This window comes from Lissotriton helveticus, chromosome 7 (assembly GCF_964261635.1).
Source record: "Lissotriton helveticus chromosome 7, aLisHel1.1, whole genome shotgun sequence".
In the NCBI taxonomy this organism is placed as follows: domain Eukaryota; kingdom Metazoa; phylum Chordata; class Amphibia; order Caudata; family Salamandridae; genus Lissotriton; species Lissotriton helveticus.
The window spans coordinates 1,039,240,520-1,039,254,919 of record NC_136068.1 but is presented as its reverse complement, the minus strand read 5'-3'; the positions used below and the strand labels follow the sequence as shown (position 1 = coordinate 1,039,254,919).

The 14,400-nt window shown below is 45.2% G+C and overlaps 1 protein-coding gene across 1 annotated transcript in view; it reads right to left on the bottom strand.

Annotated features, from left to right (window-relative positions):
- Positions 1-14,113, bottom strand: part of LOC144769378 (glucagon-like peptide 1 receptor) — a 368,429-nt gene extending 354,316 nt beyond the window's left edge. Inside the window, exon 1 of the mRNA XM_078653433.1 lies at positions 13,898-14,113. Within this exon, the coding sequence (XP_078509559.1) occupies positions 13,898-13,954 (57 nt within the window). The 5' untranslated portion in view covers positions 13,955-14,113. The remainder of the gene's footprint in view (positions 1-13,897) is intronic.
- Positions 14,114-14,400: the final 287 nt, after the last annotated feature.

The window sequence follows — 14,400 nt, the reverse complement described above, 5'->3', positions numbered from 1 at the left end:
GAATTTAATGACGTGCCGCCCACGTTGTGGGCTACGGGTGACACAAACGTAGGACTGTTGCAGATGCCCCCAGTTTCCATCAAAATTAAAGACATTTAATTTTGATGCCATTTTGCCTCATATTACTTAGTACAAGATACTGCAAGCAGGGGAGCGAGCCTCGCTGCAAATTATACAAGACTTAATTAAGTCAGGGGTTGTCGAAGAGACGACTGCGAATGTGTGTAATAGCCCTATTCTTCCCATTCTGAAGAGAGCACCTTCAGGCTCCTCTGATGATCATCCAGATGTTTATCGTTTTGTGATTGACTTGTGCGAAATTTATAAAAATCTTAATTCCTCAGTTCTTGGTGTTCCCTGACATTACTGCTCTTTTGACGTTGATTCCTTCTACTGCTAAATTCTTCTCTGTCATTGATCTAAAAAATGCATTCTTCAGTATTCCGATTGATCCAGATAGCCGGTACTTGTTCGGTTTTACAGTAGCTGGTAGAAGCTTTAGATTCTTTTGAGCTCCTCAGGGCTATACTGAGAGCCGTAGTATATATAGTCAAACTTTAAAAGCCCAATTGGACTCCCTCACGCCTCCCTCAGGTAATGTATTGCTTCAATATGTAGATGAGCTTCTCATCGCTTCTGACAATGAAAATGGTTGCAAAGATATTACAGATAATTTGTTGTTTCATTTGGCACACCAAGGAAATAAAGTGTCCCTTTCCAAATTTCAATATTGTTGACAAATAGTCACCTACTTAGGTCACCTACTGTCGAAGGAGGGTAGGAGATTGACCCCTGAACGCATCCGTACGATTGTTAAAATGCCTATCCCTAAAACGCAGAGGGAAGTATGCAATTTTATTGGAATTACTTCCTATTGTCGCCAATGGATCCCTAATTACTCGTTACTAACAAATCCCCTGCTTGCATTAACCGCTAAAGATGTGCATGAACCCTTACCTTGGAAGCCTGAATGTCAGCAGTCTTTTGAGCAATTAAAGGTTGGCTTTGCTCTGCCCCTGTGCTTGGTACGCCTGATTATGCAAAGCCGTTCGTGCTGTATGTACACGAGATGGCTAGCTGTGTGCTTTCTGTCTTAACACAGGCCTTTGGAGGTAAGCAATGGCCGTGTGCTTATTTTTATTCTCTTCTTGACCCTGTCACAAGACCCCTCCCGAGCTGTCGGAGAGCGGTTGTGGCTGAGGCTGTCTCCATAAGGCGATTGGCTGGGCTCGTACTAGATACTGACCTCACCGTCATAGTCCCCCATACTGTAGATACCCATTCGAATAAGACCAAACCACAGTACCTCACCAGTGCACGTCTGACCGGTTATGAGATAACTCTTTTTGCACCACATGTCATGATTAAAAGATGTGCCATTCTGAACCCAGCCACGCTGCTACCCCTCCCTTCTGAGAGTGAGGAAATTGACATACATGATTGTATCTTCTGGGTGGAGGAAGAGACGAAAGGACGGGTATATCTGACTGATGGTCCCTTATGTGACCCCCAATGAAAACTATATGTCAATGACTCTTGTTTTAAGTTACCAGATGGCACGCATATGCAATCACAACACTATACACGGTAGTTGAGACTATCAGTCAGCCCAAGCTGCAGAGCTCGTTGCCCTTGTTCGAGCCTGTGAGTTGAGTGAGGGACTGGCTGTTAATAACTATACTGACAGTCACCCATAATTTGGGACGGCTCTTGGCAGAGAGAGGGTTTCTCACTTCCCATGGGATGAAGATCCAGCATGTGCCCCTTTTACATAGGCTCTTGTCGGCTTTGATGATAGTAAAGTGCAGCGCCCACAAGAAAATTATTGACAATGTGGGTATGGGGGATGCCTTTGCAGACCAGACAGCAAAGGAAAAAGCCTGAATAAAGATGAAAAGGATGTTTGTAGCAGGTCCCGCTAGGTGTGCGACCGAGGTCACCATGTTTGAGGATACGCCGGAGAATGTCAAGGAGATACAGAGTGAGGCAATGATTGAGGAATTAGCAATATGGCAGGGAAGCACAGCACATTTGGATGAGGAGGGCTGTTGGACTGATAAGTAAGGGAAACAGAGATGCATGCTACCCGATGCATATGTTCTTCCCATAGTCACCGTGGTGCAGAGGCCAGCTCATATCAGTGCTAAAGGTATTTGTAAGTTGTTAGACCCTGTATGGCAAAATGATAATATCCCAATGACTGCCACTCATTTGGTCAAATATTGTATGGTGTGCATGATGCACAATCCCTGAAAAGGTACCCCTAAGCCACCGGGTCATTTTGCACCTCCTACTTTCCCTTTTGAGGCCCAGCAGATAGATTATATAGAGATGGATCGAGTCAACAATTTGAAATATGTGTTAGGGGTTGTTTGTTCATTTCCCATGAAAGAAAATACAGCCATAGCAACTGCAAAAGTACTCCTGAAGGAGTTCTTTCCTCGCTTTGGCTCGCCCCGTTTGATTGGAGTGAAGTCACTTTAATGCCAGAGTAATTCAGTAGGTTTGTGAGGGACTACATATCAGACAGAGGTTTCATGATGCAAACCACCACCAGTCCGCAGGTTTGGTTGAGAAGTACAATGGTACTCTCAAACTGAAATTGGCAAAGATTCAGGAGACCACGGGGTTGCAGTGGCCAGATGCTTTACCATTAGCCCTTTTGTCCACAAGAACTACAGCGCATTCTAGAACAGGACCCGACGAGGTCGTGTTTGGGGGCCCGGCAAATGTCTGGGGCATCCCGCGTCCTCGTAGATTCTCTGAAATTGAATACCCTCTGTTAGTGGACTATCTGTAGGAGTTAACTACATGTTTGCGTTCTATTCACCAACAGATCAAGGACTCTCTTCCGCCAGTACCCGAGGGGCCAGGACATGATATTCAGCCTGTTGATTTTATACGGTGAACAACCTTTATAACGCAACTTTTAGCACGCAGTGCTATTACAACGCAGACTTTAAAACGAAAACCATTACAACGCATTACACTGGGGGGCACTCTAGGATAGGGAATAGTTTTAATTTACTATCCAACACCTTCCCTAGTGTCCACGGGGACTGGTGTTGGAATAGTAAATTAAACTATTCACTATCCAGCACGCCCCAGTGTAATGCGTTGTAATGGAATGCGTTTTAAAACTTGCGTTGTTACAGCATGCGTGGTAAAAGCATGCGTTGTAACAACGTACAACCATTTTATACTAATCCGGAATTTCCAGAGAAAGAAGGACTTGGAGCCAAGGTGAAAGGGGCCAGTCCAGGTCCTGCTGCCACCCGCACTGTAGTGAAGGTCACTGACCGAAAGAACTGCATTCACAGTCAACACTACTGCAGAGTGCCTCTACCCTTGCCCTATGATCAGTGGGTCAAGGAGGGAATAGGGGACTCGGAGTAGGAGCAAGTCCCACTATGTGTCCCCTTTTTGGATGCCAAGCTCATGTGGACCCAAACAGAGGCTGAGAACAATGAGGTACTAAATGTGGCATTGCCCCCGGAGATTAAGGCAATTCAAGAGCCCCTTTCCACTGGCCCCGCTGTATCTGAGCTCCTTTTTACTGACCCATCTGTGCCTAGAGTAGCTAGGTACAATTTGTGCCCCCGACGGAGGAACAGTGCACCAAAGGAGAAGTCAGATTAGCAGGGATGGACTGCGCAAGTTAGGGTGTACTTTGCCCATAGTACCAACAGTAGTTTAGGGAGAGGTGAGATTGGTGCATTATTCGGACATTGGACAGGATAGATGGACTGTGCTCCCCTGAAGGGAGTTACATTATCCTGTGTGACGTGGGATTTCTTCAAGAGCTAGGATCGAACAGCACCACCGCTGGTGCTCAAGAGCGCCAAAGTTGATGAACAATAGGAGTCTACCAGTGAGGCTCTGGGAACTCTTGTCTTTGCCATCAGTTTTATTGCATTCCTTTTTCCCTGGTTCCACAATGTATCCTTTTGGTCGGCCCATTTCTGAAGAAGAACAGCCGTTTGCACCTCCGTGCCCAGAGCGGGGTTGGTCCACAAAAAGTAAAATAGTACTCGCATCCATAATTGCAATTGCATTGATATTTGTATTAGGGATACCTACGTTCTTGGAAGAAAAGTATCCTTTATGCTCTTTGATTGGGACAACACCTGTTCCCCCTGAACACATGTTTGTTACTTTGGCTCCTCATAAAGGAGAACACTGAAATAATTACACTGATAATATTTGTATACAAATGTTGCACCAAGCTCATGATGTGTCTAACACAACAAATTGCTGGGTCTATGGGCTGCTCCCCTCAGTTACTCACAAAAGCGATAACTTGTTGTCCATGCCTTTGTCGTACCTGGGAGAGGAGTTGGCCTAACGGCTAGGACGCTCGACCTCGGACCTGGGGATCTGGGTTCGAGTCTCGGTAACAACGCCAAAAAAACTCCTGTGATTCTAGGCAAATCACTTAATCTCCCCGTGCCTAAAATGAATGCGTGTCCTCATGTAACGTAACTGGTGCTATGTAAAGCGCTCTGATACCTGATTCAGTTCGGGTCTAGTTTGCTATATAAAACTCTGCAAAAAAAAAAAAAAGAAGTTGTGAGGGATTGTTTGAACTCGCACTACAATTTTCACCAGTCCACTCAGGTTATGACATCTGCTGATTCTCGCACTGTGGTTGATTATATACGTTTTCATCATGGGTTTACTCCTAAAGGCAAGGAAGGTCAAAATATCTTTGGTACTTTGTCCCCAGACTCCTGTATGAGCAAATATGATAAGGTGAAGAATAATACATGGTTTCAAATGGAAATGGCCGATTTCGAGACGTTTAATACCTCTGAGTACTTCCAATCATATCAAGACCATGTCACTAAGGACAAACCAATACCGGTATCCGTGGTCAGCTCTGCAGCTGCCTTTTGTGTCCCAGGGAAGGGGGAGATAGAGATGGGGGAAAGCAAATGCAATGTCACTTACCCACTCAGCACAATCAATAGTCCCCCTCTGATCTTACCTCCAAACGTCTATTTTGTTTGTGGATCCCGGGCATATGTCTGGCTCCCTAGGGGATGGGCTGGCAGATGTACCCTCTCTTTTCTTCTTCCCCCGGTGTATGTTGCCCCGCCCAGTTACCATAAAGAAAGATCACCAAATGCAGCCTCAGAGTGTACACTTGCCCGGAGTTAGAAGGGTTATTAACACAGAAGACACAGATCAGAAAGATAACACTTTGCAACAGTTTGAAGATTCCATGAAGGGTATTGTACCCTTTTGTGGCCCAATGTCTAATAGCCTTAACATTCGCCAGTTAACAAGGGTTGTTGAAGGGGTTATTAACACGATAGCTGGTATACTGACAAACATCACTGCTGAGCTCCAGGCCGAGGCTCGTTACCTTACAAAACCGGAGGGTGTTAGACGTCATCCTTGCTGATCGGGTGGGACTTGTCACATTATTGGCAGTAGCTGCTGCATTTACATACCAGACCACGCTCCCAATGTATGTGCTGCAATACAGAAGGTGCATAAGGTTTTCATCTGACATACACCAAGCAAATGGTACTTGGACCATATCTGGGTGTTTTTGGGACCTGTTTACGTCCTGAGGTTGGAAGATCCTTGCTTTCCTAGCTGTAGTCACTGGTATTTTCATTACATGTTGCCTCTGTATACAATGTCTTCCGGCCTGTTGCTCTTATTGTTCCACACTTCTCACCCCAAAGCAGAGGACACCCAAGCAAAGGACGCCCATCCATGATACTAATGCTGTGATTATGACTCAGAAGGAAATAGATAGCTTCATGGAGATAGACAAGGGTATATTTGAGGACTCCTCTCCCCTTGATGCAGAATACCTGGATTGCTCTGAATTCTGAAGACTTTTTGCTGTATACATGCTATGCTACATTCCATATTTTCTCAACTTTAATTGATTAGCTTCTGCTAAAAGGATGGTCTGTTGAAATGTAAATGTTATCCATTTGTTTTGCTTGCATATTGCTCTATGTAAAGTTAGCATTTGCTGCACCATTTTAAGTTGAGCCGTCATTTTGAGCTATAATCAAAACTAACTTCTGTCTCACTTTCTGTCTACTTCAGCTGAAAGCAGCTGCAGTCTTTTTTTTTCTTTCTTCTAGGCTGAGTTTCGCTGTGCTAATGAATACACTGTCTTTGCTAGTACATACCTTTCCTTGTAGATAAGCCTGCTCCTACCCTTAGAGCGGTGGGTGCAGGCAGAGTAACCTTAACGCTGAGATAGTGTGTGCCCGGTCCCAGGATTGCAACTCATCCTTCTGTATCTCCTTTGTTCACCAGCTACCAACTGGACATTTCCTGTCTGGGCGTGCCTTTAGTGGTTCTGAAGATGTACATTATGTATTACCAGGTTGGCAGAAGTCAGTCCCTCTGCAGCAATCTAAGGAGGCTGGTCAGACTGGACTCCACTCAAGTGTAACTTTAATAAATAGTATAAATACCTTTGGTTTGTATTCTTGACTGTCTGACAGACTCTTCATTTGTATGGAAGCCTGAGAGGTGGTCGCGAGTGACCTGAGTGACCCTAAACGGGCCACTTCCTTCAGTGGTTAGGGTAGGTAGGTGGTGGTGGTAAAGGTGGTGGGTATGGTGGGAGTACGGGCTGGTGGTTTGGGCTTTGGTGGTTATAGTGGTGGTTAGGGTGGGGTTGGTCAGGAAGCAGGTGGTGATGGTTAGGGTTAGGGTGGTATCTAGAATGAGGGTTAAAGTGGTTGTAGTTAGGGATCGACGGTGGTGGTCAGGGTTGGTTGGTGGTGGTGCAGTGTTGTGGTGGAGTGGTAGTGGTGGTGAGGAATTGTTGGTGAGAGTGGTGATGTGGATGGTAGTGGTGGTTAGGAAGGTGAGGGTCATAGTGGTAATTAGGGTGATGGTGGTAGGATTTCAATGGTAGGGTGGTGATGTGATGGTGGTGGTGAGAGTGGTTAAGATGTTGCTTGTTAGGATGGTGGTGGCAGTGGTTAGGGTGTTGGTGATGGTTGGGATAGGGTGGTAGTGTTGTGGCTGTCAGGGTAGGCTAGTTGTGGTGGTTAGGGTGGTGGTGGTGTTTGAGGTTGGGGTGGTAGTGGTGGTAGATAGGGTGGTGGGTAGGTTGGTGATGGCAGGCTGATTTGGGCGGTGGTAGTTAGAGTGGTGGTTAGGGTAATAGTAGGGTAGAGGTGGCTAGGGTGGTGGTTCAGGTGGTGTTGGTGGTTAGGGCGGTGGTTAGGATGAAAGCAGTGGGGGTTAGAGTAGTGGTTACTAGGGTGGTGGTTAGGGTGGTGGTGGTGGTTAGGATCAGTGATGGTGGTAAGGGTGGTGGTGTTTAGGCTGTTAGTGGTTAGGAAAGTGGTGGTGGCGGTGGTTAGGGTAGGGTGGTCATGGTTAGACTGGTGTGCATGGTGATGGTAGGGTAGTGGTGGTAACGTGGAGGTTGAATAGAAGTGGTAGGGTGGTGGTTATGGTGGTGGGGATGAGGTTGGTGGTTAGGGTAAAGTTGTTTAGGATGGTGATGGATAGGATAGTGGTGGTTGGGTGTTGTTGATATGGTGGCTAGGGTGGTGGTAGTGTGATAGTAGGGTGGTGGCAGGGATAGGCGACGTTACAATGCAGGCGATACATTGCATGCCATTTCAACGCGGTCATTAGAACGACCGCCTTGTTACATCACATACCATTACAACGCAAGCAACGACTTGCTGTAGGAGCCGCTGGATGTTGAAATAGTGTAATTTACTTTTCCAACTCCAGTCTGTGCAACAGTGAGGAAGGTGTTGGATTTTAAATCCAACACCTTCTGCCCCCTACAGTAAGGTCAGTAAAAGGAAATGCAGGATGCATGGATGAGTGGAAGGGTGGATGTAAGGATGGGTGAGTGAAAGAATGGATGGATGAGGTAAAGGGAGGGTGGACCAAAGAATGAATGGATGAGTGTAAGAGTGGATGGATGGATGAGTGAAAGGATGGATGGATGAGTGAAAATGTCAATGGATGGATGGGTAGGTGGACAGGTGAAAGGGTGGATGGATATGTGAAAAGATGGATGGCAGAATGAAAGGGGAAAGTGAAAGGAAGGATGGATGGATGAGCTAAAGTGTGGATATATGACAGGGTGGATGAGTGGGTGGAGGAGTGAAACGATGGATGTAAGGGTGGATGAGTGAAATAATGGATAAATGAGTGAAAGGGAGGGTGTTGAGATGAAAGAAAGGATGGATGGATGAGTGAAAGTGTGAATGGATAGATGATTGAGTGAATGGGTGGATGGATGGATGAATAAGTGAAAGAATTGCTAGATTAGTGAAAGGATGGATGAAAGGATGGATGGGTGGGTGGAACAGAGGATAGCTGAGTGAAAGGCTGGATGAATGAAGTGAAAGAGTGGATTGATGCTTGAGCGAAACAATAGATGGATGAATGAAAGGGTGGATGGAGGGAAGGATGAGTGACATAATGGATGGATGGATTATGTAAGGATGAATGATGGATAGGTTTGGAGATGGATGGATGGGTTTGGATATGATGGGCACATGGATAGATGGGTGGGCTGAATGGTGAAAGACAATGATGGATGAAAGAATGAATGGATGGAAAAATGTAAATGTGAAATGGTGTATATCAGCGGGTGGATGAAAGACTAGATCTTTGGATGGAAGAGACAAGAGAGGTCTTCTGAGGTGGGTTGTGATGACTTACTTTTGCTTGCTTGGCGCCAAAAGAGCTTTGATACAAAGTGGGAGGTATTTTAATTTTCTGGCTACTCCCTTACCTATGTGTAAGATTTCTGTATCTGCCAGTGTTTATGTGTGGCATCATACATATGACATTTTGAGTGACAACCAACTGCTACTTGAATGTTACACTAGTAATCGTACATTTTAGCATGTTTTGTTTTAAGTGTCATTTTCTAGAGAGAGCCTTATAGTGCCATGAGATGTGCTTGAGATGTACATTGTGTTTGTAGCAATAGGCAAGGTGTCCAAAATTAACAGTGTAATAGTGTATCTTCAGTGCCTTCTTACAGAAAGCTGCAGGGAAACCACATTTGTGACCTCTGTTAACCAGTGCTAGTCTCCAGGTATGGCAAACACATTGCAGCTCTCTGCAAATCTTCCAGACATAAACGTTGACTCCATATTTTAAGTCCCTCTTGCTGACACACCAATAATGTGTTCCCTATAGTGGGTCTGTCACAGCCCCCCCCCCCCACCCCACCACTTAGTTTACCACCAGAGCAAGAGCTCTTTAGTAACATCCCACAGCAATGCGCTGCAATAACTTTTTTATGACTCCGAGAGTATAAAACCAATTCTCTGGGTATTATTAAGGGGCCAGCTTCCAGTTTCTAGCTAAGAAACTGAGCATTTCCACAGTAGTTTTGACTCAAAACCTAATTGCTGATATTGTTTCTCTGTCCAGAAGATACAAAGGCCTAAACTCTCATCTCCTAGTAGCAGCGGAAACAAACAGCACTGTTACACTGCTACAACAAGTACACATACTTGTGTAAACACTCTCACACCAAAGCTGTCCACTTCCTTATCCTCACAACTGGCTTCACTAATGGTTCCAAAATATGTGCATCATCAACTTTCCCAGTCATAGTTAAAGGAATTGTAATGAAAACTTTCACTAGCACAGACTTCCACCACAGGAGGTCTCAAGTTGCTTATTTATACCACATGCAAGTAGTTCTTTCTGCTTTTATTTGCTTGCCTTTTCATGTTTCCATCATAAATGGAGCAGTGCAGGATTTAGATGAAAGGGCTAGGTCACTTCAGTGATGCCAAAAAAGATTAATAGTCTTATGATGCCACTTTCTGTGACGTCACATGCTAATTAGAGGGGCCTCACGTCTTCCGTTTTGCCCGGGTCTCAAAAGTAATAGGACCAGCCCTGCAGGCAGGAGCATGTGCAAGCTTCTCATACACAGACAGACGTAGTACAGGTAGCAGCATTTCCTTCACACAAGGAACAGGTCCAAGATACACAGCAAGCTTGCCTCACATACAGGATATACCTTGAATGTTTGTGATTAACATATGACTGGCATCATAACTACATTTTAATTTTTTTTTAAAAGAAGATATCTGTATAAAAATGAAGGTTTGTAAAGTTGTTTTGCCCAGCAGGATGGCACTCTGTAAAAGAGGGTAGCGCTCTAGTTCTTTATTAAACACCTAAGATTTTATTAGAAGTGGCAGACTTCCAAATTTCACCAGTTAGGACTGGCCTGTTGGGTACTCTGTCAGATAGACCAGGCTGAAAGGGTCTTGTGTGGGCAGTTTGTTTTTAAAGTCCAGTGGGATTTGCCGACACCAAAAGGCGGGCCATAAACTGGCCCTTTCAAGGTGGCCCGTCTGATAATTCCAGACAGCCTTGTCCAACACTAGATTTTACCTCTTACACAGATTGAGCGCATTTCCCCAAGGGATTTGGTTCTCTTCCAGTAACCTAGGGTTGCCAGTCAGGGTTTAATTGAATGTTCTTATGTAGTAGGGTACCAAGGAGATTAATGAAGGCAGAGGGATGGAAGGGAGGAGAGAATAGATATGGACCGTAATAGGAGAATTATATTTTCCCAGAAACAAGTAGCTCAGGTTCCAACTTCACCAATACGTACCACACTGTAAAGTACCAATTTACATTAAAGAGGATCAACGTGTTATGCTTTTTATAATATGTTAAATGCAGCACCCTTCGCAGGAAGGCAGAGTATGTGATAAAGCGTTTCACTTCCTGCCCTAATGCCATTTTCCTGTCTCTGATAAACCCATTTGCTGTAAGCCAACTGGAATGTTGTAACTGCTTACTACTGGGACCCCCGCTGCCCTGCCCAGAGACGTTATCTCCCTATTACAAGAGCATTAGCTTTCCAGTGAGCTTGGTACTCACCAACAATACTTACTAGCACACTTCACTAGGAACAGGCAGAATGGCTTTCCACCAAACACTGGGCACAGTATTGTATTGTAATGTAATTGGGCCCGATTCACAGAAGTAACTTAAGACAAAATCCTAAACTTACTACTTTTGGTATTCACAGAAGGCATTTAGTAATAGTAAAGTTATGATTTTGTCTTAAGTTTGACTTAAGACAAACTTAAGACAGACTTAAGACAGACTTAAGTTAGGATTTTGTCTAAAGTCTGTCTTAAGTCTGTCTTAAGTCTGTCTTAAGTTTGACTTAAGTTTGTCTTAAGTCTGTCTTAAGTCTGTCTCAAGTTTGTCTTAAGTCAAACTTAAGACAAAATCCTAACTTTACTACTACTAAATGCCTTCTTTGAATAGCAAAAGTAGTAAGTTTAGGATTTTGTCTTAAGTTAGTTCTGTGAATCAGCCCCATTGTGTTTATATAGTGCTTCCTACCCCTGTTAAGACATTGAAGTTCTTTATGGCTGAGAGTACACTACTCCGTAACCCAAAATTAGTAGTTAGTCAAGTGTTTATTAAATATTGTTGTAAAATGTTGGGTTATTGTGTAAGGCCTATGCTCTAAAGGAAATGTAAACATTGTATTGAGTTTCTAGTGCTAGATTAAGTAAACAGGAGTTAGGTGTGATTATTCAAATAAGTTCATGCAAGTGGAAAATTGTATAAGTAAAGCGGTAGCGGAAGTTAGACATTGTGAGAGTGCAAGGAGAGGTCACACAGAAGGAGGACTGTGGTTTGTGGGAGCGGAATGAGTAGAATGTCGGAGAGAAGAGACCCTTGAGGGTATCACAGAGATGACCAAGACAACGCTGGAAGCGATCCAACATGTGAATTGAAGCACAACTCTGAACATGGACTATTAAGACATAAACCACGGTCACAAACACTACCACATCCAGAGGTGATGTACCGCAGGAATGGTTACTCCGAAGGAGAATTTACGGTTAGTAAGGAGAGGTATTGTTAGTTTACTGAAGCATGGTAGAGAGTAAGGCGGCTGGCATGTGACAGAGTAGGGTACACTCCAGTAGAAAGGCAGACAGAGGTTGGAGTGTAAGGGAAGTATAATTCAAAGAGAAAAGCAGGTGAGATAATAAACCGAAAGTATAAATCAAGGTAAAATACAGGGTTTTTGGAACACTGTGATGGGATGCACTCTGACAAATCATAAACAGTAAAAAAAAAAAAAAATTTTACTTTGAATGCTGATTATCTGTGGGCAGAGTACAAGCTCCTGAGTGTGCGTGAAGCTATCATGGCTCAGCTCCTCCCTATCTAACTCAATCCATGACACCTGAGGGGCCAGCAATGGGCCCCTGGACCTGCGCTCACCAATAATTCATGTATACGCTTCTTAATCCTCACCTGTGTGCTAGAGACAAGGAAACCGGTGACACCACAGCTCAGGAAGACAAACGGAAACCACACTCTCATGCATGGCACCCCGCCCTGCACACACCCCTTGACTGCACAAAGACTCGTGTGTGCGTCATCAAGGTTCAGATCCTCCGCGCTGCTCACACACCCTCACTGTCCGAATCCTCAAACCAATCTACCTCAGGAAAGACAGGAGTGAGGGGATGAGACGGGAGGGGCCAAGGAAGAGAGACAGACATGGGCCCTATAGTGGCCGAGGGCAGTGACAACTTGACGGTATCACTGCGCTGACCCAGTGGAACAAGTCAACTTTGGCAAGACAAAGTAGTGCGAAGTGTGAATCAAAGCTCAGACTGTGGGCGTGGACTAATGACACTCAAACCACGCCCACTGAAATCACACGTGACAGCCTAGTGAGGAAAAGGACCTCTGGATGGAGACTCTCTCTCAGGTACGAGAAAGTAGAGCGGCACTAAAAGAACAGGTGAAACCCCAGAGACACAGATCTAGACCTGTATGAAAGGAGGACTGCCCCCAGGGTGCAGACGACGAAAGATTCTGATCTAACACACTCTGGGACCCCCATGCCTACTTAGGGTCAAGCCACTGAGCCAAACCATCATTCGCATGTTTAGAAACACCACTAGACTTCAATACACATGTATAACATACACATCACCCACGATAACATGTGTAAAACATCCCCATACTAGTGTAAACCTACATACCTACATTTCCTCAGACTCTGTATACACATTATAACTATGCATATGCATATACACACAGACATGAACATATTATATACCTGACACATGCACAATTACACATACAGTACTTTTCCCACATGGCACCCTTCCTCCACCCGGCACCGGTGCCTGAGCCCTGTAGTTCACTCTATTTATTCTGGCCTGGTTCGCAACACATAAGCAGGCCCATGGAAATATCTTTTTGCACATAATTAAGGATTTGCATCATTTTCCACATAATCCATCATCTGCTGCATAATCTGCAGATTTTAACAAAACAATTGTGCTTCTAGCTTAAAAGGATCACAACTTAATAAAGAGCACGTGTCGCTGTGCAGTGGAGGCCCTTTGCGTAGGTTGGCTGGTCACTTTTCAGGAGCTTATTGCTGTATTTCTGCTTTAAAGTGGTACTAATGAGGTGAAACCTTATCTAAGGTAGTGTTAGCATGGGTAAAAATCACAAAATAATCGTATCACAAAAAGTGTGGCATAATGCAGCATAATTTGCTTTTTCTTGCGCGTAAGTTAATCGACCCATCTGCAGAGTTTGGATCTTTACTGCCGCATAATTCCAGTGGTCCTGCATGTCAGTGCCACATACCTCTACACAGATGCATCCATGTATGCACAGACATATGCAGGCACACCCATATGAATTTATATAGACCCCACCCACCTCATTACACGTGCATACAGATACCCTCATACCCCCTAAACGTGTAGACGGACGCCCAAATTCCAACATCCAAAGGTGTAGACACGCCAAGTCCCCCCAAACACCGAATACATACCCCAGCTGCGTGCCAATCACCCGCCTTCCCTCGCACCCCTCAAAGGGCAGCGGCCCGTGACCCTACCTGCGCAGACCCGAGGCAGAGGCCGAGAGCCACCAGCAGACCCCGGCTCCCCTGCATGGCGTCTTCGCCGTCCGATGGGCTTCGAGGGAGAGCAAGCTATGAGCGAAGTTTCGCTCCAAGAGATGTCAGAATAATCCCCCTGCCAGGCCCCCACCATGGCCAGCTGACTCCAATTGCTTCACAGAGCAGTAAGCGCAAGGCTGGCTGCTGGGCTCGGCCGGGAGGGAGCCGAGGGGGGCACGTTATTTTCACTAAAATGGTAGCATTTTTCCAACTTCATCAGAATTGTCGTGAGCATGCTGCGAGTTTGAGCTCTCCAGGGAACCGCGCTCCGTGTTTGAGTGATGTTTGTGGCCACATTTTCAGACTCTGCAGCCAGGACACCAGGGTAGGATGGCGCACACAAAGCAACCACGTCGTAAAAAGTCTAAAAATTGTACCTGCCTCTTCCTGGAGGGAGGCAGCAGTGCAGATAGCTCAGAACCGGTGCTAACGCTGGTCAT